This window comes from Euwallacea fornicatus, chromosome 3 (genome assembly GCF_040115645.1).
Source record: "Euwallacea fornicatus isolate EFF26 chromosome 3, ASM4011564v1, whole genome shotgun sequence".
Lineage (NCBI taxonomy): Eukaryota > Metazoa > Arthropoda > Insecta > Coleoptera > Curculionidae > Euwallacea > Euwallacea fornicatus.
This window is the reverse complement of record NC_089543.1, coordinates 2,696,019-2,723,719: the sequence shown is the minus strand read 5'-3', so window position 1 is coordinate 2,723,719 and position 27,701 is coordinate 2,696,019. Positions and strand designations below refer to the sequence as shown.

Genomic DNA, 27,701 nt, shown 5'->3' with positions numbered 1-27,701 from the left:
CATTGTTTGAAATTTGAGAAATGTAGAGATTTCCAATTATGTCTTTAAAGTCGTGAACAGAACGTACGTTGGTTACGTTAATAACTTAGATTTAGCTGCAATATTACCTCTAAAACATTCCCATTTCCCAAACCATACAACGTTTTGCGCATTGGATTTCTGTGTATACCCAGAACCACACTAATAACAGCCAAAGCTCTAAGCTGTGATTAACGCCAAATTGATAGCCAGACTGTTCGGAACCGGAAAACACGTGTCTGGATACACCGGGACCTCGCAAGAAACCTTCACCGATACTTTTGTGGATATACGGTAATTTCGTTAAAATAATTCGAATTGAGTACATCGACCCTCCACTATGCTATTATTTAAAAATTCATAATTTGGTATTGATAGTATTATACTTTCATAGAACTTATATGAAAATTTGACCAATTGTTACGCATGCATTATGCAGTCATAATGCTCTTCAATAAAATTGCTGACTAGACAACAATGAATCGCCGTATTGTAATAAAAGTGTCAGCAGTTAATGCCACATATTATTACTAATTGATACAATTGGTGTTAAGTGATTCAAAAACGTATAATGAATTGCTATCTACTGTGTCTCTGGATTTTGATCTTTGAGAATTGTTATTGTCAACTGTTTTATAGCCGCTTTTCCGAATTTGGTAACGCAGAGAAAGAGTGGAACGAATTTAAGGTACGTTCAGAGAACATTTTTGAGTACAAAAATATGCGACTTTTTCAATTGCTGCAATTTGTTGATTACATTATGAAATCTTACGAGATACGGTTCGCATTCACCAGTTTGTCAGGAATTTATTTCATTTTCTGTATCTTTGCATTTATCCTCAATTTTTACATTTCGTCATATGTAGACAAAAAAACGAGTCTAAAGGGAAAAACGTTTATTTCAGAAAAGATTTAACAAAACCTACAATGACCACCACGACCCGTTTAAAAAGGAGACGTGGCTGTCTAATGTTGAGAAAATTCAAAGACACAACGAAGAAGCGGCTAAAGGATTGCATTCCTATTTCCTTAAAGATAATAATTTAGCCGACTTGGTGAGTATGGGCTTAACTTGCTGGTTCCAATCTAACCATCCTCCACTGTAGTTCTTGACGCTAAAATTTTGTGTAATTTGTAAAGGTGTGTTAAGTAACATCCTTAATATACACTTACTCACAGTATCCCAAACTGAATGCCTGTTTTTGGGCAATCTCGCTTCTACGCCCAGATCTACAGGTAAATATAAGAGCGTCAGATTTACAAGGCTTCTTTACATGATATTTGTTTACAAACATAGTGTCTGAAAATTCGGGTCCTAACGCCTCAGCAACCATGCTTACTGATAAAAAAAAAGCTACTGTTAACACCACATTTCATCACAGTTAAAAGCAAGTGTATAGTGAAAACTTACGTGGTATATTGATAGCTCCAGGTATATGACCTACTTCCTGCAACTCTGTCAGTTCTCTCACGTCAATAACCAATATGTTGGGATCATTTCGTGCTCTATTAATCTCTTCAAAATTGCATTTCGGTAAATTTTCATCACTAGCCATGCTTAATTATCGACGAATTGGTGCAGCTGAAATGTAATTTAAGCCTGAAATGGTTTTATGAGATTTAGATGTGCAAGCGAAATAGGAATCGTTAAAGTGCGTAACATTGGGAATTAAAACCCATGAAATATGGCTCATTAAACAACTTAAAAGTGTACTTACAAGAAAATAGTATTGTTGAAAAATGTGCCGTTCAAGATAAGTACACAAATTATGGTTATAGATCTCACTGGCAGCATTTAATTCTTACGAGTGTCTCATTTAAATTCTCAACGATTGAATATTATATTAATCATCTACAGGCAATAACCAGTTACGAACAATAGAGTCATAGACATGCTATCCCTTTCTACACTTGTTATTTCCGTATATTTTTAGATTTTATCGAGCGTTTTATCAATAACCTGAATTTATTAAGTACTATAACGAGTCACTGATCTCCTTGAGGCCCATTTAACACAATTTCTCAATCTGCCACGCTCCTCTTCATTTCGCAAATTAAGTTCCAGCAATTTTTTGTCAATTTGATCTTTTAATGCTCTGTAATTACATTAGGGGACAGCCGCTAAAAAGGTAAAAGAAAATATCATAAAGAAGGAATGTTGAAATCGTTAGATTCATATTACCAGGCAGGGATTGGATTACATTATAGCGATTTTCTGCTGGCTGGATTCCGACCACGGTCTTGGAAACTGCTCAATTTTCCGGCAGTTTTAGTATTGTGCTTATTGTTTTTTCCTAAGAATTGATTCAAGAATTGCTGGAAAATCTGTTCTATTGGAAATTGACTTTATTTGGTATTTTATTGAAGAGGTTTTTTCATGTACAAATGACTCAAGTTTGTTGAAATCCTCGAACATAATGTGCTTTTCCTTGGCAGTTATCCCAGCACAATTTCGTCAAAATATCTTCCGTCCCCCTTCTCTTTTTAAATATAAACTTCAACGTGTAATTATTTCGAAACGAAGGATTTTTTGAGTATCGTTAAGAAAGCGAACTATATATTTTTTTACCGCGTAACAACTAAATAAAGAAGTTTTGATGTTACATTTTGGGACATTCAGTATATTAGTTTACAGGGTGTTTAAGAAAATGAACAAAAGTACAACGAAATTTTATTAAAAAAAAAAACATTTATGAATCATATGGTTTATATAGGAAACTACTTATTTTACTGCATATTTAGGGATTTTCCTATTTTAGACTCATCAAATCTACCTCCAAAAAATGGTAAAATTAACTAAGAGCAGACATAGAAAAATCGACTCAGATATCGTTGGTGATTTTTATCACCAATATCACCACATTCCAGATGAAGTTAACTGGATCGATAAAGGTTTTGTTACTCCGACTTACAATCAAAAAGATTGCGGGTCTTGTTATGCCTTTAGCATTGCCGGAGTGCTTCAGGGCCAGATTTTTAAGCAGACAAATAAATTAGTGCCCTTAAGGTTTGCATATTATATAGTCATGAATAAATTATGTAATTCGTTATTATAAATTTCCTCCAGCGCTCAACAGTTAGTTGACTGCAGTGTTTCATCCGGAAACTATGGATGCGCGGGAGGATCATTAAGAAATACGTTGCATTATTTGGAAAAATCTGGAGGACTTATGGCTTACAGCGACTATCCTTACGTTTCAGCGGTAAGTGCTTCTTAACATTGTTCCCTTCAGTGAGGAACAGGCTAAAACCTTTTTGTCTGAAACCTATTTAAAGCCGCTTCCCAAGGGTCTTGGTTGTAGCTAAATCGGCTTAACTCCTCTATATAGCATGTTTAGATGTATATTTAGTACCCTCTATTCGTTATTTTGCTCCGCCAGCCAGAAGCTCGACGTATAAACTTTGCATAAAAGTTCCAAAGGCAATCTAGCCTTGCTTAGATCGTCGAAATTCTCACAATTATTGGTTTCACAAGACATCAGACCTTACTACGTTTAAGGGCTCTATAGAACGAGGTTTTCAATCGATAACCTTTATGCTTGTTTTAATTTAAACTTTACTTTGTTGTCAGTAATAGTTCTAGTTTCAGTGCTGATACCTAGTTGAAATTTCCCTTTGAAATGTTTTGAAGTTACTTACCTGAGTGTGTTGTTTTGTTCAGGATCGATTTAGCTCGAATATCTCCTATATCGAAGAATATTTTCAGCAAAAGAAATGCCGATTCAATAAACATATGGCCATAGTGAACACTACTTCTTGGGCAGTTTTGCCGGCAAGAGATGAAAGAGCATTAGAGGTTGCTGTTGCTAATATTGGACCAATAGCAGTGTCTATTAATGCAGCTCCTCACACGTTCCAATTTTACCAGTAAGTATTAGTTTTTTCGAGCAGTCGTTGATATTGCACTCTTGCGAAAACGCCTAAGTGAGCGGGTTAAAACATTGAGACATTTATTATGCTTTATGGATGGATAATAGCCAAAATAAATATTTTGTGAGATATAAAAGGATCGTAAATTACAAGGAGGAATATTAAATAATTTTACGGGCGACCTAAAAACTCGTTTATAGGTGTATAATATAAGGTATCATGAAATTATTAAAGTGACTACACATTTTAAAGATCAGGACTCAATTAGCGGAATAAATTTTTGCGAAATACATTTTACCTAAAGGGAAACCTAGGATATTAACTAATAATATTTTTAGTAAGGGAATTTATGACGATCCTGGGTGTAACTCGTTTAGCGTAAACCACGCCATGCTCGTTGTAGGATACACAAAGGATGTTTGGATATTAAAAAACTGGTGGGGAAAACACTGGGGAGAACAAGGATACATGAGACTCAAACGGCATAAAAACAGATGCGGTGTTGCGAATTACGCAGCTTACGCTTTGGTATAAAAGTTTAATAAAATTGAATTTTTTTTGTTTTGTTTTCGTGCCCCCAATGTTCTTCGATGTCTCCTTGCAACCATCGGACAAACTGCATTTAATAAATCACGCTTGTTTCTTGCATTGGTGCAAGTAAATCTATAACATTTTTAAGTTTAATGTTAGTAATGTCGTCTCTCAAACTATCTCTTGGCGGTGCATTTATATCCTTAATGAGGCCGTCGTAGTCTGTTTTATTACCCACCATTTTGTTTCCGTGAGATATGGCTTATTGCGCATTTCACACCTCCCTTCCCTAGTCTGGCGAGGAAGACTAGCCATGTCCATGCCACAGGCTCCAATACTGGGTCGCCGCATTTGCCTTTGTTTTCTGGGTCTCATCGCTTAACGTTGAGAACGTTATTTGAGTAACTTCTCGGCAATTCGCATATGGGAAATTTAGCAGAAAGTTTTACCATATAATATCGTTTTTTTTTTAACTTAAAAGAGTTCTTATTTACTTTATCCGAGTTTTGTCTTTAATTAAAGTAAAAATTAAAATATAGGTTTTAAATTTAATTTAAACAACTTCAGGCTTTGGCCAAATCTGTACAGAACCCCGAATTCTATTTCGTCCTTTTTTTGAGTCCCACAAGCGACGTTACAACCCTCTCAAATCTCAAATAATCCGTAATATGTGAGCGTTCGTGCTAACGTGGGAACAATTATTGGTGTTTTCTCCAATGCCAGGCTTCCAACGCCCTCATGCCTTTGAGAAGATAGGGCCTGTAACTTTTTTTTTTATCTCAGATACACAAATCGCTTGCAGACGTACCTTGTCATACATTTTTAAATTGGTAGGCAACGTAAATCCCTCGAGAAGTTAATAAGAGATTCGGCTTTAGCCTTAACAGCCGAATTTGTTTGAAGCGACTCGTCCAATCTTTTTTTAGAAGCGCCTCTTTTGTTCTGCATTTCGTAGGGCGGCAGTAAGTTCGCTTTTCACAGGATTTTCTTTCATTTTGTTTACATAATCAGTTAATTACTAGTTTCGGAAGTACATTCTCCGGGTACATTTTCTAATGATCATTAAAAATCCTGGCAGCTTTAGAGGGCTTCAGGAGCAGCTTTACAAGTTTCTTATTTGCAAAATAAAACCCAAAACTTATCAATCAATGTTTTAATTATGAATTTCATGTGAAATAAAAACAGTTATATAAATATCAAAACATTAGAGCCAACATGCAATATCCTGAATTGATACAATAATGATCTTGTTCCATAACGATTCCGCTAGAATATACATGCAATATAAACTTGGTTTTAACGAAGAAATTCTAGTGAGACGGACAATGGGGCCTATTTGTTTTCAGAGCAGGCTTGCATGTACAGAAACTCAATGGTAAACGTTGATTCCTTTGCGAAATTCGATGCATTTCACGTATTATTATCAATTTCGTTCAAATTGACAATAAACAGCAGCAAATGTTTTATGATTGTTTGTCAGAAGTACATGCAAAAAACTATTTTGAACATCAATCTGAATGGAAACGTTCTTGTTTAGGTTTGTTGACCATTTTTCGATTTTAAACCTTCGCCAGTTAAGTTAGCCCGTATTGTAGTGAGGAAGTAACACATATGTGCAACTGAACTGTTTATTATCTCACCGAAACTTTAGAGCTGTTAGCAAAATAAGAAAAATACATTCTAGATAAAACTCTGCATTGCAGAGTTACTAAAAATGCAGTAACAAAAGTATAAAATCATTTTAAAAAGCCAGAGTAACAATTGATAATTAATATAAATAGTAAAAAATGGTCACAACTAAAATTAAGGAAGCACAGCTATTTTTATAGTTGCAAATACAAATCCATATGTTTACTCATGTAATTTTTTTAGGCTCTAAAGCCTTAAATCACTGGAGAGCAGCGACGTGTTCTGAAAACGTCACGGCATATCCAAATTATAATTACTTGTAATACTGGAGAATTACATATATCTTTCTCTACATAGTTCCAGAACGTATAAGCATACATACGATACAATATAATGGCGAATTTGTTTTTTTTCTGAATATATACAAAAAAAACAGCAATTCGATATAAAAAAATAAAATGGCCATTATATCTTGATACACCCAAACCCTTCCTATCAGTTTCCTGGACTAGTGTCTATTTTCAGCAACCTCCATTGAAATTGGGAAACAGCCGAATGTCATAAATTTCGGTTAGTGAAACCAAGAAAAATTTCATTTCGACTCACGCACTGTCCAAAAACACTCAAACCAATGAAAAAAATGATTAACACATTTTAATATGGTGTTAAACCCGCGAAATTCCATCCAACTTCAGCACATTCTTATTAACAAAATTTCTAATTGAGCTAAAGCGGAGGGGTCGAAGTACAAAATTCCGGAGCCAAAGAGATCCGAACAAATAAAATTTTCGATGGTTACTGCGTGCCGATCTATTGTCAACTACATAACTATATCACATATTATACTATAATTATAATTTGTACTTGATCCCTTAATCGTGTAAAATTTGAATTTCGACATTCACACGTGACGCCAGGAAATGAGAGGATGGTGTTTTTAATTTAGCTGTATATTCATATGTAAAACCGCAGTATCTGTAAAAAAATTGTATGACTACCATTTTGGCGTAAAAAATAAGAAATCCTTTAAAAATTGCACAGTTATGACAAAAATACACAGATCACAAATATCTTATCTAAAATGTTTTAAAACGCGTACTTATCTTTTATAAGTTACAAAATACTTTAAAACAGATCATTTTAAAAATTGTCCATGGGGGAGAACGCTCACTGTCAAAAAACTTTTCTCCTTTGTCCTATAAACACTTGGAATCTCCCTCACACCTGCATTGCATGCCACCGTTCAATTTTTCTTTAGTTCACTATCACAGTCAATTTAAATCATGGCGATTTAATACAGACATAATAACTATTAATGTCTCAGGTGTAAATATAATTTGAAGATAAACAGTTTATCCATTCAGGCATAAGAAATTTTTTAAAAATTTCATCACAAAATTGATAGTCACCACAGCTTGTATCACAAAAGAATCTGTAACTTAGTAAACGTAATTAGCTTCACGACCGCACGTAGTACTCTGGGATCCAAGAGGGTACTTAAGCACGGTTTTCAGGACCTCATTATGTATCTCTAAAGAATTCGTGGCATAATGTAATACTAAGTCTTTCAAGGTGGGATAAATGTTGTAAGGTTCCGCGAAACCAAAACCCTCATTAGTCTCATATATTATGCACTTAAATAGAGTTTTGTTACAAACAATTACTAAAACGTAATTGTTGTTGTTTTTTGATTTTCTTATTAAAAATGTCCCAGAGGGTTTACTATCGAGCAGTCTTGCAGAATCTTCCTGTGACAAATCGGGCATCAACCAAGTACTTGGATCATTATGTACTATACTATCTATATCATCTATTTCGTTTTTTATTATTTTGTTGATTTTCGACTGCTGCAGTCCTCTTTGTTGAAGCCATCTTATGTATTTGTCCCTCTCCCGCCCTAAACTCAAGAGTTCTGGCTTAAGGGAAGTCAATTCTCTCTCCCGCGTTCTACCGTGAGCCTCTCTAGTCTGCAAATTTTTTTCCAGTTGTTCGCAACTAGCCTTCATAAGGTTTAACCTTTGCTTCAATAATTTTGCGTTGATTTCTAGACTTTTGATTTCGTGTGGCTGAGCTTCGCTCTGAAATTTCTCTTGGATTAAAGTTTGTTCTTCAAATACATTTACCAATTCGCGAAAAGCGTTAAGAGAGAGCCTCCTGGTTTGGATGTCTTGCAACGTTTCGTTGAAATCTTTCGAAACACGTTCAAATTCTAAATTCCTTTCCAGGTAGTTCTTATTTATTTGCTTCAACTTGGTTTCCAATTTGTCGATATTCTCAGTTTTTGCCAACTCTTCTTCCTGATTTCTCCTATTCACCGGATACATAAGCTTAATATTAAGGGACGTATTGTATTGTGAAAGGGAAACATTTCTGAAATGGTTCACCAACTCCACTACCGAATTGAAAGTGTAGGGTTCAGTAAATCCATATTTCCCATCCCTATGGCAGATTCTTATCAGTTTGTTAGCGCCCCCTTTCCTCAAAGTCAAAGTATATTCCCCACCCTTACTTGAAGCATCCCGCACCAAAAACGTTCCATCCACAGTATCGTTCAATTTGTCGTTCACTTCCTCCCTCTTGATATCCCCCCAATACCACTCCGCATTCTGCAGGGACAACATTGTTTTATCTTTTTCCGAGAAACTCGAGGAGGATTCTCCTAACCGTCCCATGTATAGGCCAGATACTTTCCTCGGTGGAATAGCAGGGGCTGACGCAAATTCGGGAACCACTTCTCCCCAGTCGCAATGCAGAAGAAGGATCTCAATTATTCTATTGTGAGCTTGGGTATTGTAAACAACTTGTCTGCAATGAAAAAAAAAGTTTTAATAATCTGAAGCCAGAAGAAAACGTCGATTCTACTTATGTAGTTTTTTCATAATGATGAATAAATATTACGGAACTCTTTTATGCGAATTGATACATAGTGTAGTATTGTGGCAAGCTAGAAGGCCGAAAAAGCAATAGAGAGCCAAGCCAAAAATAAAATATAAAACCAGCAACTGGCTTTTTCCTTTATTATCTGCATTCAAGTGCCTATAGAGTTTTTAAGGTATACTCAATTGAAACGGATTATTTTATTTGTTTATGCTCAAGAATTAGGATTCTACTACCCTCGTTTTCCGACTTTGAAAGTGGAATATGTTTGTGTTTTCACCGACATTGGTATTAGCTATTAAATTTGAGAACTTTATACTAAAATTTGAACCAAGTAAACCGACCAAGTGAAAGGCTTTATAAAATGTCTCGTAAATTACAAATTTAATAAAGAAGCAATAAATAAAATTAATTGGATATCTCGAACTAACCGTTTCATGGCGAATAAATCATTTGAGCATGATTGCATTTAAAAGTTATCTCTTCTACAGATAGTGACACTTACCGAGTCGACATGCAACTAATTTACGCAAAAAAAACAAATTCGAAAATTGGCTCTGCTATTTGAAGATGCCAATACATTCTCAGACTTTTAATGTGAGTGAATATAGCTGGCCGAATGATTTTTCAAACTAATTTTACCGAAATGAATTAGGTTCTTAAACTGTCAAGAAGACTTTGGTCCCGAGCCAGCTGGCATGAACTATAGCATTTATTATTATCAGAATGTGCGGTGTGGCTCAACAATCATCTAATAACGTCATAAATGAGTTTGTACTCGCCTGTGCTGGACATTTAGTGCACTTTTCACTACATTTTCGCCGAATGATATATCATGACATCAACATCTGCTAACTCGTTATTTTAATGTATTAAGTGCACACTCGAAATATGAACAATGTCGATGTAAAACGCGACTGCCGTCAAGTCTGCCGGTTAATACTCTAATTTATGTTTAAAACAGATTCCTATTATCGGAGAGAAGCGTTATCAAAAAAAAATTATTATCAGATACACTTAAGCTATGCAATGTCCTTGAACGGACGCCAAACCAACGTGCATGGAAACACGTAAATTATAATCCAAACGGATAGGTCGAAACATTTTGTTTTTTTAGATATTTAACATTAGTTTTGTAAAAAGGCATGAAACTCACATAATGCGATCCCAGGGTGGTCTCAAAAGAATGTGACACATAACTTGAATAAGGACAGTCGGTGGATTCTTGTTCCCCCTAGCAAACTCCATCTGACATATTCGACACAAATGGGCCATAACAAAGTGCAGCGTCGACCTATGATGTTCAGGCAATTCGTTAACGAGTTGTTTGAGCACAGAAGTACACTCTTCGTCGTTTTTCTTCTTTTGAGCTTCCAAAAACTTGTCATACCATTGGACAGGAATTATGGGGTCCGGCAATTCTCGCAAATATTTTTTTATTATACCAGCAATAGCAACCGGACTAAATCCAGTTAAATCCAAGCTGTTCAATTCCATATCGATTATTTTCACCAAAGTGTTAACTTGATGAGCCGGTGGAGTGGCACTGTACAGATTATACAGTTCTAGGGATTCGTCTTGCCTCGCCTTCTTTTCGAGTTCAGCTATGCACTTTACTAACAGCAATGGAGATGATGCGCCGCTATTGAACTGACTGCACAATCCTTGCCCGAAGTAGGACTTAAATTGGAAAAATGGAGTTCTTCCATCATCCATAGGCCTGCGACTGCAGGAAGGTAGCCCTGTTGCTGTACAAGTCCGATGAGCTACTATCCCGCAGTCTTGACATATGAACCCTTGATGCAACAGGCCCCGCAGATATTTGTTACATTTGTCACATCTTTCTAGTGAGTTAAAGCTGTGCTGTATTAAATTATGGGAATATCCGCTCGATAAGGGACTTTCCCCTATATCCCCTAAGTCAGACTTTTTATCTTCGTTTTTGTTTAACAATTCATCTATACAAGTTAATATAGCTTTCTGGTGAAATTCATCTTTAATCCCCATCGCCTGGAAACAAGAACGAATATTATTAATTAATTAAAGGAGAATCTTTTTAAAACCGGCGTATAAAAAATATAGGAAAGGCAGTCCCTTTGCTTTAATACTCACAATCAGTTTTTCCCGGTCCAGATTGATCAGATCTGATCCTTTTATGTCTTTGCATCTGAACATATCCACATACGGGCAAAGATTTAATGCGGCCATCCATTCTACTACGTTCGATGAGGTCCACTCAGATATTGCCTGAAATAGAAAAAATATTATGAAATTTATTATAATTCAGAAAAAAGGAATAATATCAGTTAACCTTGCCCTCAAAGAATTTATTTTACCAGTAGTGAAATAACGTAATAACCGAAGTCTTGGTGTCAGCTAATCAGCGATCTCCTAAGCTAGCAGGGAAATTTATTGGAATTTGTCAGGTAACAAACGGAAATATCAGTTTGTCGCAGGGACGCAGATCAATACCGACTTGGATCTTAGTGTCCCATTGAAAGTGGCTAATTTTTTTTATGCCCACTTTAACAAATTTAAAGTTTACATACATGGAATAACAGAAGTTAACACTTGGCAACTGTGTGCGCTCGGTAACCCGCTTTCGCTAGTTCGCCTGCATGTGAAGTAATACTTAAGTGGGAGCGAGAAAGAAGATTCGTTTAGTCCGCATAGCAACGTGCTCTCAGTGTCACTATTAGCGAGCTAAGCGCCTATAGGAGGCGAGCTTAACAGAATTGGGAGTATCATACAGCGTGGCCGAAAAAACTCGATCTACTTCTACCGAGTACGGCCGTTCTATCCTACCGTGATTTATAAGAGAAACAAGTTTTGCGAGAAATACAAACCTAATGGAATAAAATGCTGCAAAGGAATGGCTATGGATTATCTGGAGCTCGAAGATTAGAGAAAGCAGTCAAATTATATTTGGTTGCATTTATATTTAAATAACCCGATGTTACTTCACTTCAATTAGAGACGTTTTTATACGGCTTTATTCTCAAGCAGTATGTCGGATGTAGAATATATAGGTAGTGCTTCTACAAAATAATTGATGTAATTTGTTTACCAAATTAGCTTCTCAAGCTATTATTTCTCAGGACGAAACTCGAAATTAATTTCTGCTTCAAGTCTAAAGGAAGCAAATTTGGACTTTCTCTGCTGCAGGGCTTTGACCCTAATTCACACTGTAACAATTATTAATAATCTGCTCTTATTGGCCTCATGCATGTAGCAAAAACAATGAGACATACATATCTACTGAAAATACCGAACGCAATATTATTTTAAACGTCGCTGGCAACAGAATCCTAATATCTCATTATTCCCCCAATTAACACCAATGTGAAACGTCGACTGATAAAACCTTTTTTCCCGAATTTTTAAAACAATAACTCTTATTAATGAATAGGTCTATAAGTAATGTATACGCTAAAAGTCACGTTGGCGAACGCAGTAAAATTTAATTTGAGTGTGGTGGATAGTAGAGGTCATCCAAAATTAAAATCATTTAGTTTAGGTGCCTATAAAGTATATTTTATAATGGCAAATTATTGTTAACTGCAAGGGCATATCCATCCAAGGATAGACCTATGAACTCACGAAATAGTCTGCCTAGCATTATGAATAATTGTTAAATTAATGACGCCGCTATTGAAGCGTTTGAGTTTTACGAACTGATTACTGCGAGGATTTGACATATTGATATAGTTTGTGTTTATATACCCCATCAACGTGTTTTAAAAAAGTACTTATTTAGATTATTTGTCTATTAAACAGTCGACAACGTACATTACATTAGTAAATATTTGTTTTTCCTGTGTGATTAGGGGCGTTCCTGTTCGATTTTATTGCCGCAAATAAAAAAAATCCCTATCAACAATCGCGCTTGTCTAGAATACACCGCGTTAAAAACGTAAAGTATCTCATGACGTCTAGCTTATCGCACAAGCCGGTTAGTTTTAAAAAAGGTCAGACATTATTCAACGCTCAAGGTCTCCAAGATTCTTGGGATTTCTCCAAGAATTCTAAGTACTGAAATGATTCTAACCGCATATGCGACTTCCAGTTAATTTGAGTTGACTAGCAGGAAGTGTGAGTTGCGATTATCTCTGTGAATTTAATTCGCTCATGAAATACCAAACGTAAATCCACGGATCGAAAGCACGTTTTCAAAAATTAAATTGATATGTAAATGGCAAAAAGTCAGATTAAGGCAAAACTAAAAATAACAATAATGCACCACTCAAGTAAATGAAAAGGTGATTTTATCTAATCGCAGATGACATTTCCATGACGAATTATTCCAATACACTTATTGTAAAATGAGGACACTCAAACTTGTAATAATTATAATAAATCAATTTCCGAAAGTTGACAGTGCGCTCTTGGCAAAAATGTTATCTTTAATGACCGTTTTCAGGTGGTGACAATGTATTATAAAATCGTATTTCATCGTCTTCTGTCCAAGAATCGGTCTGTGTAAAGTGGAGGATTTAACGACCGTCCTAAATTGTGAATTTTTTAAGAGGGGTCATGCCCAAAACAGGTAAGTTCTGTTATATTTATTGCTCGAATAATTGATTGACTCCAGTTTACGTGGCCTGTTTCAGTTGTGCCAATTGAAAAAAAAATCACACAGAAAAAGTAATTGTTGGAAGAAGATGTTTATAATTAAAAAAGAAGCACGTGTGTTGAAGAAAAATGCAAAACGAAATCGCGTTATATGCAAGACGACCTCCGATAAAAGGGTTAGCAGTGATAATATTACCATATTAATAGCCACTATCAAAGTACGTCGTTTCTTTTACCAATTAAGACAACGTATATTATCATAAAATAAGATTAACCTCGTATAAATTGACACTAAAATTAACTAAGATAACAAGCAAATTGTAATATAAAGTCGCCGCGTTATCTGGACCAAGCTATCACCTTTTGGCACTCTGGATGTTATAATTTTGAATCCTCCCGTCCCAAAACTCGGAATATTTTATTTCTACCCAAATACTACTAATGCCAAGATTTCTCTTACGCGACCAGGAATTCTGGTGCGGTCAACATCCTGTTCGTAATAGTATCTTTTCATTTATTTTACAAAATATTTTATGAGGATTATGTAAAATGCACACAATTTACTTTTTCTTCAAGGTTTTTCCAGATACATATGTAAATCTTTTCCTACACGAATATTTATTATCCATTTTACATTCAAGGAGAATTGTAGAAGATGCCATAAATTAGTCGGTTTGACATGGGTTCACTCATAAATTACGAGGACGCCATTTTTTATTTTCAGAAAACTAAGCTAGATGGCTCTAAGGCAAGTCGCACACTAAAAGCTTCATCCAAGATTAGCACAAATTTGCCTTATTTTGCATTGGTTAATGCAAGACTACAGCAGTGCCGACAATTATCCCGCTTTCTTGTTAGCATTGTACTAAATCAAATAAATCGGATACATTTAGAAAGATTTTAGATATGGAATCCAATTTAGTATTACTAAACTGAAAACCACACGTGCAGCGCAATTTGGCAACGCTCGAACGCCGATGACTCTGGGTCGAGCGTTGTTAAGCGCTTTGTTGCCGGAGTTTTTAATCAATCACGTTCACAAAGATCAAAATATTTAAGCTTATTTATCCACGTTAATTTTCTCCTTTCATAGAAATTAGCTGTCGGTGTTAATTCTTGTCGCAGAATACGGAATAATATTTTCGAAGTAGTGATATGAATCTAACTAAATTTTTAATAACATAGTCTCATCCACCTTTCTGACAGGTACATATTTGTATATAAAATGAAACTGATGTCATCTGTAGCGAATTTCTCTGGTGTTCCATACCGACGCATAATTTCCTTTCACAAATGTATCAACTCTAAATCTAGCGAGTCCTCTTTACTAAAGAAATCTAGAAAGTACATGCAGCAGTGAATTTCAGATTCGCTTCATTCTTCTTGAAAACCACATCAATTGATTATTATATTATATTGCTTATTAACTTTTACAGGTGCCGCACTACGTTCAGTTTATCAAGTTCAGACAGACCGTCCTTGTATTTCGATTTATTCGCCTCGTGGAAATTACTACATTACTTGAAGGTATGCACATGCACACACCTACAAAGCTTGTTAGAAATCTTGTTCTGAAAGTTGGAAAATATTGACGCTTTGTCTATGTGAGGCAGGAATTTTGCAGAAGAAAGCGTTATTATCTATCGTCCCCTGTAGTAAAGAAGGGTGAAATTCTGTTGGAATAATGCGTGGTACAAACAACCCTCAATTTTAAACTCTCAAGAAATTCATTTTAATTTGAATATTCATAAATTGCGTTAAGGGCGGGCTCCGCTATTTTTTTTTTTTTTGAATTACAGTTACGGGATAGATTTCGCTGGCAAAAGTAAATTTCGCAAAGGCGCCGCAAGAAAAAAGTTACAACTTTGTAAAGCGCTGTGAAATGCGAGTTATTTCATTTTATTATTGCTACGAGTACAGTAAGTGGCCCCTTACTGCACGCTGATTGCAGTTGAACACACAATGCACAGTCGAGTACGGCCACCACGGCCACCATTCAAGTGCAGTAAACGCTTTTCCGCATGTATGAAGTAAAAATGAAGCATCGATGTGACTAAAAATTAACAAATTTATAATCATGGGTAGGCATGGTTAAAAAAGTGTCCGCACTCATGTCAGGGACAATTTACCACACAAGTGCTGCCATCCAATTCCAAGCAATTTTTCCTCGAGTTTACGTTGAATGTTGAATTGAGCGAAAATTCACATATAAAGTAATTTATTCTTAGTTAACTGAAGAAAATAGCGTTATTTTGAATTAAGCAACCAAAGTAAGTAAATGTTCCCCAGATTACAAGGTAATCAATAACGTTCCAGCCTATTATTAAGAGAATAATTCAGAGTTCTCAAACACAGTTTTTTTTACCACTATATATTTTTAAAAGGAGCTAAGAAGGGTGACCTGAAAGCGTTAACAAAGAAGAAAATAAGATCCAGGAAATAGCACCATATGTGCCGAAAGAACCCCGACTGCGTACCTTGTAACCATCTACACGAGTATTGAGCGAAATGACATAACGAGATTCAATTCGAACGGAAGATTCTCTTTTGCTTGAGGTCTCTAAATTCGGGGGCAATAATTTTACTAACAAATTAAACTGACTTATTCACATTTGCGAATCGTAAAAAAAGAACCTAAAAATTCCTCCTAATGCCTGCCTACATTAGTTCGGGTTTGTAGGTTGATGTAATTTATATTACCAAGTAATTACCACTGCTCATTTTCAATTAGAATTTTAATGCTACCTTTTAAAATAAATAAAAAAAGTACATAGTGTGTCCATGACCACCGGCAGTACATATTTGCTAAAACCTTTTTATTATCATTATCACGCGTGAAAAACGTTGAATTTATCGAAAGAGCAAAATACGCCAACTGTCACGTTCGTAAATCGGACCACACATCCTAATTTGCAACGTTTTTACGATACAAGCGAAAAATTACATTTTTTAACATTCATCTCGGTACCGCAAATTTATTATTCCGGTTACTCAATTAGTAACGTCCCTTAAAAAGCTGAAAAGTCAGTTAGGACGCTAATGAGCTTCGTCAACGTTCTTCCAAATTAGAACAAAAAAAAAAAAAAAAATTCGATAAAGGAGCTGTCAGATTTTATTTGGTCTGTAAGAGGCTTTCGATCTTGTTGTCAATAATTGAAAGAGCTATATAAGCCAAGATTAAGTAAATATAGTGGCAAACCTGCAAAATACCCATTTAAATGCTTTAGCCAAAAGCGGAGTTTCTGCTGCGGCCACAATTCCACCCAACTTATTACCTCCTATTCCGCAACTTCTATTTAAATACTTAGTCCACACCTATCGATCAGGGATAAGTTATTATAAGAACGAAATTTGACTATATATATATATATATATACATATATATATGTAGACAAAACGATGATGTGATAGTGGCGGCCCCTCAAGGCCAAGGTTAAATTTGTCTAGTAAGGTTTACACGCAGCAATTCGCTTAACTTAGATTTGTGCCTTTCCCAATGATTTTTTGATGTTAACTCTAACACACAGCTTTCGATATTCCATAATAATAATATCATGCCGCTAAGCAACGACTTTAAAAATATACAACGTATCACCGGGACTACAAGAATTGTTAGAAAGGCACATTTTAAGGTGGATCGCTTCGATGCTTCTATAATTTGATAGATTTTCGAAATATTTGGGAAAATTTGACAAGCTATAATTCACTGATATGAGATTTTTTTGCTCATACACTTAGTAACATGTAATAAGCAAATTCTATGAAGGATAAAATATTCCAGAGGTAGGTAATAAATATGTATGTGGAGTAGGTGCTGATAGCTCGATTTTAAATACTAAATTAGTTTGTATCTGCATTATAGCTATTTCGGCAACAGGAAATCCAATTATTTAAAAAGAACACACCATATATTTCTTCTAAATAGTGCTCATTTGCGACCCGGTAGATATTTGTAAGCAGATTACGACAAATATGTTTTTCTAGCTTAAAATTTTTTCGTAATAAGAATTCTTGCCAAAGGTTAAAAGGGGAAATAGTAATGTATATGGCCCGAGGACCATTATGCAGTCAAACCAGATTCTCATATACAGCAAAGAATATCATCAAAAGTTAGGATGCTCGACAGGTTTTAATATTAAAGGCAATTTCGTGGGTAGATTTGTAATCTTCGAGAATTCAAAATAAACATTGTTAATAACACGTTGTCGAAAATTATTATGTCTAGGTGATCAATAACTGCATAATCTTTACAACCTTTGGGAGTAACCTGAACTATTAAGCCAATTAACCGCTTCGTAGCAACATTGTTTAAATATCTTGGTTTGTAGCGTAAATCACGAAATTTAATTTTTGACAATATTGAAAACTTCTAAACTGGCATACTTAAATGAATTTATTATAGAGCTGCAATGTTGCAATTACTCACTATTGAGTGTGGCTATAATATAAACTTAACGAGTTATTTAACCATATATTTCCAAGTCATTATTAATGAATTGAAAAGTTAGCATGTAAATTTCCCAGGTATTAGGCTATTTAATTAAATAATAATATATGTATTTGACTCTAGCCAAGAAATCGAATTAATACGCTTATTCACTTAAACACGCCATTTACGTTTGCTGGCACTGTCCCGTAAAAGCCGTAAAAACTGAATAAAACAAGGAAAAACATATAATTAAAAACTATACCTGTAATATTGTTCCAGTTAGAAAATGCACGGTATTTTGAGAAGCACTAAGCGCATGTAGATAAGCCTACCTGTTTTATTCGTTTTTTGAAGAAAAATGCTATACCTAGTATATCACGATTTCCGACAAGTTTTGGGCACACACTTGGCAGAGAAATGACCCGCGCGATCGCTTTTAAAATAGACCGAAGTATCAGTGTTATTTAAATCCTCATAGATATAAATAAAGTTCTATTATATTAAACACTAACCAAGAAATGAATATTGTTAGTTCATTTACTTAATCATAACAAACGTATAAATCTGTCAATTAAGTCCAATCATTTATTATTTATTCGTACTTTCCCTCACGCTCCAAAACATATGCAATTTTTTGCATGTCGAATAGCGTATGTAAATGCCAAAATTTACGTTTATCTCCGCAATTATGAATTTAATGAGAACTTATGCACTACGAATTACAACTCAATTCTTTGATGTAAAGAAAATGCTGCGGTACTTTACAGCCAGACAAGCTGTAAAGGATAATGATATTGCACTATTCAAGATGAGACGATTTAATTTCCATTAATGACCCATAGCCAGCGATGGATGTTCTCGGATTAAACATCTTGAACGATATTTCAATTGTCTAAAACTTCATGCGTAACGATTTTACAATTTTAAGTGTCGCCACTGCAACCTTGGAATAGAAAATTAGAGGGTAAAGAGGTTATTGTCTTATATGTATCAGTGAGATTTTACCTCGGGGAATAGCGTCTGTCATTTAAATCAGATGATGCTTTTCTTCCACGAAAATTGTATTCTTAGATTTTAATCTTTAAAAACCAACTACCGGACCGTTATTATCACATTTCTTCGGAAAGATATTCGAAACACACTAAAAACGTAACTTTGAAAACGATGGAATTTGGGTACTTAGAGGTTGTCACAAAATATCAAATTATTAAGCGTTTCCTGCCAATAAGAACATAAGGGCAGAGGTTAACGAAAAAAAAAGCAGTAAAATCTTATGAATTTTATAATTCCTAGAGAATCGTGGTAAAAACTAGAGTTTGTTCTGTAGCTTTTGTAAATTGCTGGAAAACCGAAGATAAAACTTTTTAAAATTTAAAACGCAAAACAGTTTTTAATTGAAATGGCGAGAGCCGAAACACTGATGTGCCACTGAAAAGTTCGGGGCGGTAAAAGTTGGCCTGATGGCTTGAAAAATACCACCCTGTAGATTTTCAATTTTTAATTGGATTCAAGGGCCAATCGACGTTGACTCCTACGAGAAACGCGTATTTCAGATTGAATTCATATTCCGTGAATCAATATTCGGTTTTTAAATAATATTTATTTAAAAGTCATCTTATTTTGCGAGTTTCTACCATCCCCTGCAGAGGCGCACGTTAAAACTGAAACACTGTGTGTAGCGGTTATTTATATCATTTGAAATACGTTACGGTTCATCAAAGCGTAAACCCAAAACTGGCCGTATTAATACCACAATGTTTTATATTATTTTGGTAGGCTTATTTATCGAATCCACGCTGACTAATAAAAGATACGTATAATCAAAAATATTTCACCGTGAGAAACTATTCCGCCTGTTGGATTAAAGATTTACCGCTAACGTTACCACACCACTACCAAGATTATGTAACCCATTTTATCGGCAATTAGAACAATGTGTGATAGCTACTTAACGTGAGATTTGCAAAATTGGCACAAAACTGACCCATATGCTATGATCATAATTCATCTGTATGTTGAGGTCACGACAAGATAAAAGTTTGTTAATGATTCAGTCTGTGTTATTACAACATCTCTAACTGGATATTTTCCTTAATAGATATTTACCTTTCCTAAGATAGAGAAAAACAAATAGTAACAGCATATAAGCTTCCTAAGCCTATAACAAAGAGCTTAAACCCGAAATGTTCAATATATCTATTCTCTGAATTCTTTAATCAAGACTGCTTGAACGTGAAGTTCATCGGTAAGTATTATTAAGCACGTTCAACAGATTAAAACATTCTTTACGAGCATTAAAATACGACCCATTATCTTTAAAATCCAGGTGGTATTAATCTTTATAAAAAAACTTTTTCATTGCGTAATAAACAATTACTTATCTAGTTTCAAGGAGAGTTGAGGAGTTTGGCCATAACTATAAGCTGCCATTTAACCTAAAAGGTGAGTTCAAAGTGACTAGTATGAGCAAACGTTTAAGATAAAGGCGCATAATTCGGAACCAGATTAAACATGACCGACATGTGTGTACATTTTATTTATTCGTTCTTAATAAGTTTTTATAAATTTAGTTATTATTAATCATTGACATAAAAATGGCGATTTCATCGTTTTAGCAAGGCTGCGTTCATTTCTTTTAAACATAGATTTTTTTGTGCGGTTCAAAAAGCCAATTCTTAGACATTGACTAACTGGTCCAAAGAAATTAAACATGTACCTAGTTGATTCGGTTGCCAAATAGATTAATCGTTTTTGAAATTTAAAAAAATGTTTGAAGCCAAATTGTTCGATTTCGCACAGATATTTTCAATTTTGTTGCTCAATATTATTGATAAGAACGCCTTAGTGCTCATCTAATGAGTGATGTTATAAAAAAAATATTTGATGAAATATATTTTTCGTTGGTTTCACGAATTTATTGCATCCTAAAATTTGGTTACCGCGATGCCACGGATCAGCGGAGTACAGCTGGAAAATTAAGAATTTCGTAATTTGTGTTCAAATAGAGACTTTTCTCAAGGGTGGAAGTACACGGAAGTCGGCAATAAAACTACTTGTCCGGTTGGGAACTGCCAGTTTTTCATCAAGCTACCGCAATACACTATTTTCCAATGAAATAAAATAAAATATTTACGGGCAATAATTTATAAGCTGGCGTTCCAGTTTAATGCCATTGAGGATATCCATTTGTTCTCTGTTCTGTAATAAGAGGCTTTTTAAATATTCAGCTAAATAAGTTCATTCCCTTGCACAGTTTAACAGGATGTACTTTTTCATTCTAAAGCAGCACATTTAAGTATGCTGTTTTCCTTGACGGTCAAATAAAAATGGTAATGAGTCTAACATTCTCACAATACGAAATTCAATCGAAACGTTTTTGGTTTCCAAATTTTGCAAAGATTCCCATATGATTTATTGATTTATAGATATATCTATGAATTACTGATATTAATTTTTTTCAAAGTGCTTTCGTCAAGAACCCGACCGGTATAGAAATGAGAAAGATGACATATGCACAAACTCATGTGAACCATTTTTGACACATAGATTGTTGCACAGGTTCTGGTTTAACTCTGCTTCCTTGCTACAGTATAAATAAACATCTCCGCAGAGGTTTTGAAAGATTCCGCAGCTTAACATTTGATAAAAATTCAAAATTGCGATGTATTTAGATTGAAGAAACACGCCTGGAATCACGTTATTGTTAAATTTAAAAAAAAACAAAAAAACACTGTAGCTCATTAGAAGGCTCTTATAAAAAATATATATCGCAACCCTTGTCTTGAGTTTTCATTTTCAAGTAGCCATGCAATTTAACTTTTAATGGAGTTCATCTCCCCTTGTCTCATTAGTCATGTCATATGCCTTTGTTAGAATATAGTAGCACCATGGCAGCGTTTTAATTAATTCACGCTCAAGCGTCTACATGCGAGGCATTTGTAAAACCTAATCAAAAATGTGTCAAGGTTTAAATCGCGTCCTACGAATAACTAGTTTATTAGAGCCGTATTAGTTCTAGGGATTTCTCTTTTGTACTATAAACATCAAACTTCAAACAGACTTCAGGATAAACAGACAAATGTTACGAAAATTAATTCTGGCCAGCATGTGATATCGGAAATTTCCAGCGCCTGGAACTGAAGCCGGCAAAATATCGGTAAATATCAGAACTCGATCGCCAAAAAAACCATCGTCGACAGGCATCCACGAGTGAACACTGATTCACGGAGATATAAGTAAAATCAAATAGAAAGCAGAAAGACCAAGACTGTACCAATATGGCAAAATGCAATAAGCAAAAAACATCTACTTCATTTGCATAAATATACCATAAAGGAGCAGGAGAAGAAATTTGTGAGAAAAAAGTGTTTCTAGCATGACAAAAATATGACAACAAATCTATAAAGCTCACTATGCATATTATATGTTACTACATAAATTCTGACAAAGGATTTCAATGTCAATGCAATAAGATAGATTGCAAATGATTTTCAAGCGAATCGTAACGGTTGTAACTAGACCTACTTACCTTCCAACTCCGTACCCTATTGTTAAGTATTTTTTCGATATTTTTTAAGAATCTTATGCTTACTGCACAGTGCGACATAGGAAATTTTATTCGGAAAATCAAAGGCTTTTAAAAGTGCGACAAAAATATAAAGTTGGAATTTAAAAAAAAATTAATACGTATCGTCACATTAAAAACCTACTGTTATCATCCTCTAGTGAAGGAAAATGCTTATTGAGACATGTAGTTTCTTGAAAAGAAAAATCTGAAAAAATAGATACTATTTCAGCAAATATCATGTTTTGGTGTTAATACTGTCGGAACCAGTTGGAATATTTCAAATTAAAAAAAAAAATTTTCTTAGACATAAAAATGTCCAAATTAACTTCAATTCAACAGACTTCACATCGCTTTCCATTTTCTAAGTTCCAATATTGAGCAGCGAATTTGATTAATTTTGTAGATTGTAAGTAATATTTTAATAAAGAATGCACCTTTGGATTCATCAAATTTAATGTCATTTTCATGTGGTAGCTTGACAAGGTATTAAAAGTCAAAAACGGTAACGAAGTGAACACTAATCATTGATAAACCGGTGAAAAATACAATTCAACGTCAGCAGTGTGAAGAGAGCCTTTTGATTTTCAGTTGTGTTAGATTTTTTAAGGGTGCATTTTTTAAAATAAAAAGACACAGAAAGCATCCTCAAACCAAATCTGTAAACTATACATGTTTATACGTATTTAATAAAACATAATTAAAAAATTACTTGTGTGTGAAAAGCAAATACAGTCATGAAAGTAATCGCAATAATGAAATTCTTAATATGATTATAATTAAATTTCTGCATTTATGGCATATTTCCCCCCTTTATTCCTAAATAAGGCGTGGAAAAAAGGACTATGAAATAACTAAACTATATATAATTAAATTAATAATAGTGATTTTATACCTTTCGGTTAAATTGAAGATAAATGGATAATGTTCTCGGAATATACAGAGTGTGAAAAATTATTTGTTTTCAGCCTAAATAGTTACGCATATTTTTTAGTTCGTAAATTTTGCCAAATTTTAACATTAAGTGACACTTAAAAATGAAATTAAACACAGGAAGCTTGATAAATACGACATATTTTTTGGAAAAAATATACGTCGATCGATTTATCGCTTGTAAAACCCTTTTGAGCAATTTTTATGCAAAAATTATGACATATATTTCCAATATGCAAAATTAACCAAGTTACTTAAGAACCCAGTAAAATGAAAATAAGCTCAATAACAAGCAATCATTTTATCTCCACTGTGATATATTTACTCGTACCATTACTTTCGAGACGCCCTGTATACACTATGGCCAAAAATTCCAGTAGTCCATTATGATTGGGAGCAATAAAAACGCATAAGGTTTTTGTGAAAGATAAGCCATCGGATTGCACAGGGCATCGGGAAATAGCGCGGCACCTATGAAGTCTTTAATTTTAAATGGTAACGGGACATTGGTAGCTAGCTCGCTCGTCTGGGATAGCCGCCTGTATGTTCTTAAGGAAACTTATAAATTTGATATTGGGCGTTTCTCCTATTTTATCAAATTCTCAATAGTCGGGCGATTTAGAACTTTTTGGTCGTAATGTGTGTGTAATACTTTAGGACGTGTTGAAATCAATGAAGCAGATATGAACCCAAACTATCATATTTTTACTTGCCGGTATTATAATCTGATTGGATTATTGGATTTTTAAATTCAGAAAAAACTGGTTACTTATTGAAAACTAAACTGAAACTACTAGTGTATGATAGGAAAGATTGTTAGGGCAGTTACTTAATCCAATTATTGTTCTAAATTTTTTATATGTAATTGGCCTATTTTTGTTAAACCACCTAAAAGAAGACGCCTGACACATGTATTGCACTTGTATGCCACTCAGTAGAGTTTAAATCTTTAAGTGGAAAAAAATCATAAGTACCTGCAATACACCACTTATAGACGACGTATGTACATCAATATTTAATTTTCCGTGAATTTTTTGAAATCAACTAAAACGATAATGGGCGAGGCTTTCCGCTAGCCGCATGCCCTGTTTTGTCTAAAAAATATTCTCAGTAACACGAGACCTAAAGCCCATATAGCAGTGTACACAAAAAGCGGAGCTGAACTTGCGTTTTACAACGGTCCAATGCAGTTGGTTGCAATTGGCAACCTCTGCAAAACAAAGTAAATGCTTCTGCTACATTTAAATTTTTGTAGATATTTAACGGCCAATTAACTACGTATACAGTTTTCTTGATTTATGTAAAATTCTAAATCGAAGCAAAAAAGCCTAATTTTACTAAAGAATTTTCCCTGTTTGAACCATTTTTTCTAGATCCAATTCCATTGTTAGTATAACAAGATATTTCATGTTTCTAATTCTTACTTATATCCTAACGGTTGATTAGTGGTCGACTACCTGGCGTACAAAATTGATTATTGAGATAAAAACGTATTCTAATGCTTCTGCAAGTTCAAGCCTTACAGTTTTCCATAAGCCTAAGAGCCTTTTGCTACGAAACAAGATTTAAAAAAAGTAAGTAAATTAATGAAGAGAAATTTCACTTCTACTTTGAGAATGACAAAAGCAATTTCACTTTGAAGAATAGGAAATGTTTTTCATTAAAGATTTGTTGAAGTAACAACTTTTGTGGACGCTGATTTTGACGAGCCAATTTGTACTTTATATAAATTGAAAAATCAAAATACCATTAAAATTTTTTTGTTAATGTCGTGTTTGTTTGCAATAAAAAATCGTTTATTTCCATCTTTTGTGCAGGAGCAAATGGTAGGAAATTATTATTAATTCGTGATAATTATTGTACCTACTAATAATCACCTGACTGATTATGTTTTTAATAAGTTGGCAAAATCTATGGAATTGGATTTGATAATAAGGAAATATTAAAGATTCCAGGTTTCTACTGGTAATTCCATTAAAGAATTAAAGCTTTAATGGAAAGCAATGGCACGGAGCATGAAAATATTAAATTTTCAGATGTTCTGCCTATAGAGAATTTTTTTTTTTTGTATATGACAATATCGCAAAAAATATTAAAATCAATACATATGAAAATTAAATTGATTTACCTTATCGTAATCCAAAGTAACCGGTGGCAAAGTGCTGTTGTCCTTCTGGCAGATGTAGTTAATGTGGTATCGGGAACAATAATTGTGGAAACAAGAATGGCATTCTGGAGAGCAAGAAATACCACAGTTACAACAACAAGACGATTCACAAGAACAAAGTATTTCGTGGAACGAGAAAACTCGAGCGCAACCGTGTGTACTTGGAGTTGTGGTGGTTGCGGCCTCCAAATTGAGGCCGTAAAAGAAGTCAGTATTAAGAAAGTTGCACTTGGAGGTTTCTGGAGGTTGACCGTCAGGCTGGTCCAAGTAGCCGTTGACAATGCCTTCGGCGCCGATACCGTCGTCCAGGGAGGTCGCCAGGTCTGCTACCCGTAAAGGAGTCACGGAGACGACCGGCCGGCCGATTTCTCGTAACATGTAATTGTCTGCATCAATATTAACTAGAGGCAGCAAAGTTGATTTTTTTGAGTCAGATAAGACCGTCATACGTCGGTACATCTTGTCCCTTTCGGGATCAGACTCAGCCTGCTGTTGGCCCTCCGTCTTGTTCACGCTCATCTTGTCATCATCATCATCTGATTTTGGTCTCTGTGCACAGACAAGTCACCGCTAGCTGCCGCAACGCGCTCTAACCACCTAGCAGCGGAACTCGGAACTGATTGCACCATAGCCCCATCGCTGAAAACTTAACCACATCAAGTACAGATGCGGAGAGCGCTTGCGCAAGCCGGCTTTATGGCGGCTTCTCGCAATGTTGCCAATTGCACGATATACGAATCTACCGGTCCACCGAGACACGGCAAAGGTTAACCTGATTTAACATTCGATTTCCATTTTAACGTAGTTGGACGTGACTGTTGCTAATATAACTGAATATCTACTTAACCGCAACTATAACCAACGTAATAAGAAACAACTAACTGAAAATTAAAAATGAGCTGACATTCAATCGAACTCGCCTATATTTTATCAAAAGTAATTATTGCTCAATGGACATATTCACAATGAAAATGTCTGTAATGATCGCATTAATCAATTTTCTTGACTTTTCTTTTCTGCTTTGTTTCATCCTTATTTGCTGCATTCGCAATACAGTTGAATACTTTGCGACTTAAAGGTATAACTAATGTGACAACCTATTTCATTTTCGTTCCTATTTTTAGTAACGTATTATCATAAACCTATACTGGGTGATTTCTAAGAATTGCGAAAAGTTTTAACCATGTATTCTGCATCGAAAAATAACCTTAGTACACTTTAGACGTGTTTGAAAAATGATTCGATAAGTAAATACAGGACCTTCAAATTTTATAGGGGCACCACTAAATTATCTCAAAAAAATTTATACATATGTATATGTATATTCATTCAATTTCATTAGAGTATGCTTTGCGGTGAAGGAGAAATTAAACCGGAAAAATCGCCAGAAACAATAAATGTCTAAATTAAACTAGGAAATAAATTTCCTTTTTAAAAAAGGCAATAATTTACAAAAAAAAAACGTAAGAGGATGAAAAAAGATTTCGCACTTGAAACACTATTATTACTAAATATTTAATAAATAATAAATTATAACATGTTCTTCAAATGTGAGCCATATGTGATGAAACAATTCAGAAGCAATTAAATCAAAAAGTCAAAAAATCTTGAAACTTTTGATCAATTTAACGTAACATAGGTTTATATGAACTTTCAATAGTTTCCTAAATGAATTCCACAAACGACAACTTCTTCCTAATTTAAAGGACCTTGTGACTACAACTGTTTTAAAGATGGCAGTAGCATAAGAAGCACTTAAAATGTATGCCTTGTAAAGGGCGAACCAAAAAAATAATGATTTTTTTCCAATTTATACAATTCAGAACACATAATATTTTCTATAATTATGCTTGACAATTTTTTTAATGTTTAAGTATAAACTAAGAATGGCCAACAAGGTCACCAAACTTGAACCCTTAAGATTTTTTGCTGTGGAATTTTGCAGATTGTACCAAAATAAATCCTATTTTGTTGAAGATCTTAAATAAATTGGATATAAGAAATTAATGTAAAGTTTATCAACTAAAAAGAAAACATTACTATTCTTAGAGTGGAAATCTTTTATTTTAATTAAATTTTAATGTAAAATGTAGAAAGGCTTTCGGCGAGCC

The 27,701-nt window shown here is 34.5% G+C and overlaps 3 protein-coding genes across 14 annotated transcripts in view; 1 reads left to right on the top strand and 2 right to left on the bottom strand.

Moving 5' to 3' along the window:
* CtsL4 (Cathepsin L4) overlaps positions 1 to 13,429 on the top strand; it is a 35,240-nt gene extending 21,811 nt beyond the window's left edge. For 4 of the 7 annotated variants that reach the window (XM_066302001.1, XM_066302002.1, XM_066301999.1 and 1 more), the window contains 5 exons: positions 924 to 1,073; positions 2,778 to 3,025; positions 3,086 to 3,221; positions 3,725 to 3,885; positions 4,227 to 4,445. In XM_066302001.1, coding sequence (XP_066158098.1) covers positions 924 to 1,073; positions 2,778 to 3,025; positions 3,086 to 3,221; positions 3,725 to 3,885; positions 4,227 to 4,422 — 891 coding nt within the window. In that variant the 3' untranslated portion in view covers positions 4,423 to 4,445. Of the gene's footprint in view, positions 1 to 23; positions 707 to 923; positions 1,074 to 2,777; positions 3,026 to 3,085; positions 3,222 to 3,724; positions 3,886 to 4,226; positions 4,446 to 13,345 lie in introns of those variants that run through there. The other 3 variants (XM_066302004.1, XM_066301998.1, XM_066302003.1) reach the window with 3 other exon arrangements.
* On the bottom strand, positions 900 to 3,781 carry LOC136350388 (rhodanese domain-containing protein CG4456-like). Of its 3 annotated transcripts, XM_066302013.1 has the most exons (7): positions 3,658 to 3,781; positions 2,201 to 2,312; positions 1,737 to 2,139; positions 1,430 to 1,618; positions 1,312 to 1,357; positions 1,192 to 1,248; positions 900 to 1,133 (listed from the first exon to the last, which is right to left on the bottom strand). In XM_066302013.1, exons 4-7 carry the CDS (start codon positions 1,572 to 1,574, stop codon positions 1,040 to 1,042), a joined length of 342 nt encoding a protein of 113 aa, XP_066158110.1. In that variant the 5' UTR covers positions 1,575 to 1,618; positions 1,737 to 2,139; positions 2,201 to 2,312; positions 3,658 to 3,781; the 3' UTR covers positions 900 to 1,039. The 3 variants fall into 3 exon arrangements, with proteins under 3 accessions (XP_066158110.1, XP_066158108.1, XP_066158109.1); XM_066302011.1 differs by having other exon boundaries at positions 1,192 to 1,357; XM_066302012.1 differs by having other exon boundaries at positions 1,192 to 1,357; positions 1,430 to 1,600.
* Positions 5,558 to 27,701, bottom strand: part of Pi3K21B (phosphatidylinositol 3-kinase regulatory subunit alpha) — a 60,515-nt gene continuing 38,371 nt past the window's right edge. For 2 of the 4 annotated variants that reach the window (XM_066301982.1, XM_066301983.1), the window contains 4 exons: positions 25,552 to 25,655; positions 11,038 to 11,172; positions 10,082 to 10,935; positions 5,558 to 8,853 (listed from right to left, as the gene is read on the bottom strand). In XM_066301982.1, the coding sequence (XP_066158079.1) occupies positions 7,488 to 8,853; positions 10,082 to 10,935; positions 11,038 to 11,172; positions 25,552 to 25,655 (2,459 nt within the window). In that variant the 3' untranslated portion in view covers positions 5,558 to 7,487. Of the gene's footprint in view, positions 8,854 to 10,081; positions 10,936 to 11,037; positions 11,173 to 25,551; positions 26,217 to 27,701 lie in introns of those variants that run through there. The other 2 variants (XM_066301981.1, XM_066301984.1) reach the window with 2 other exon arrangements.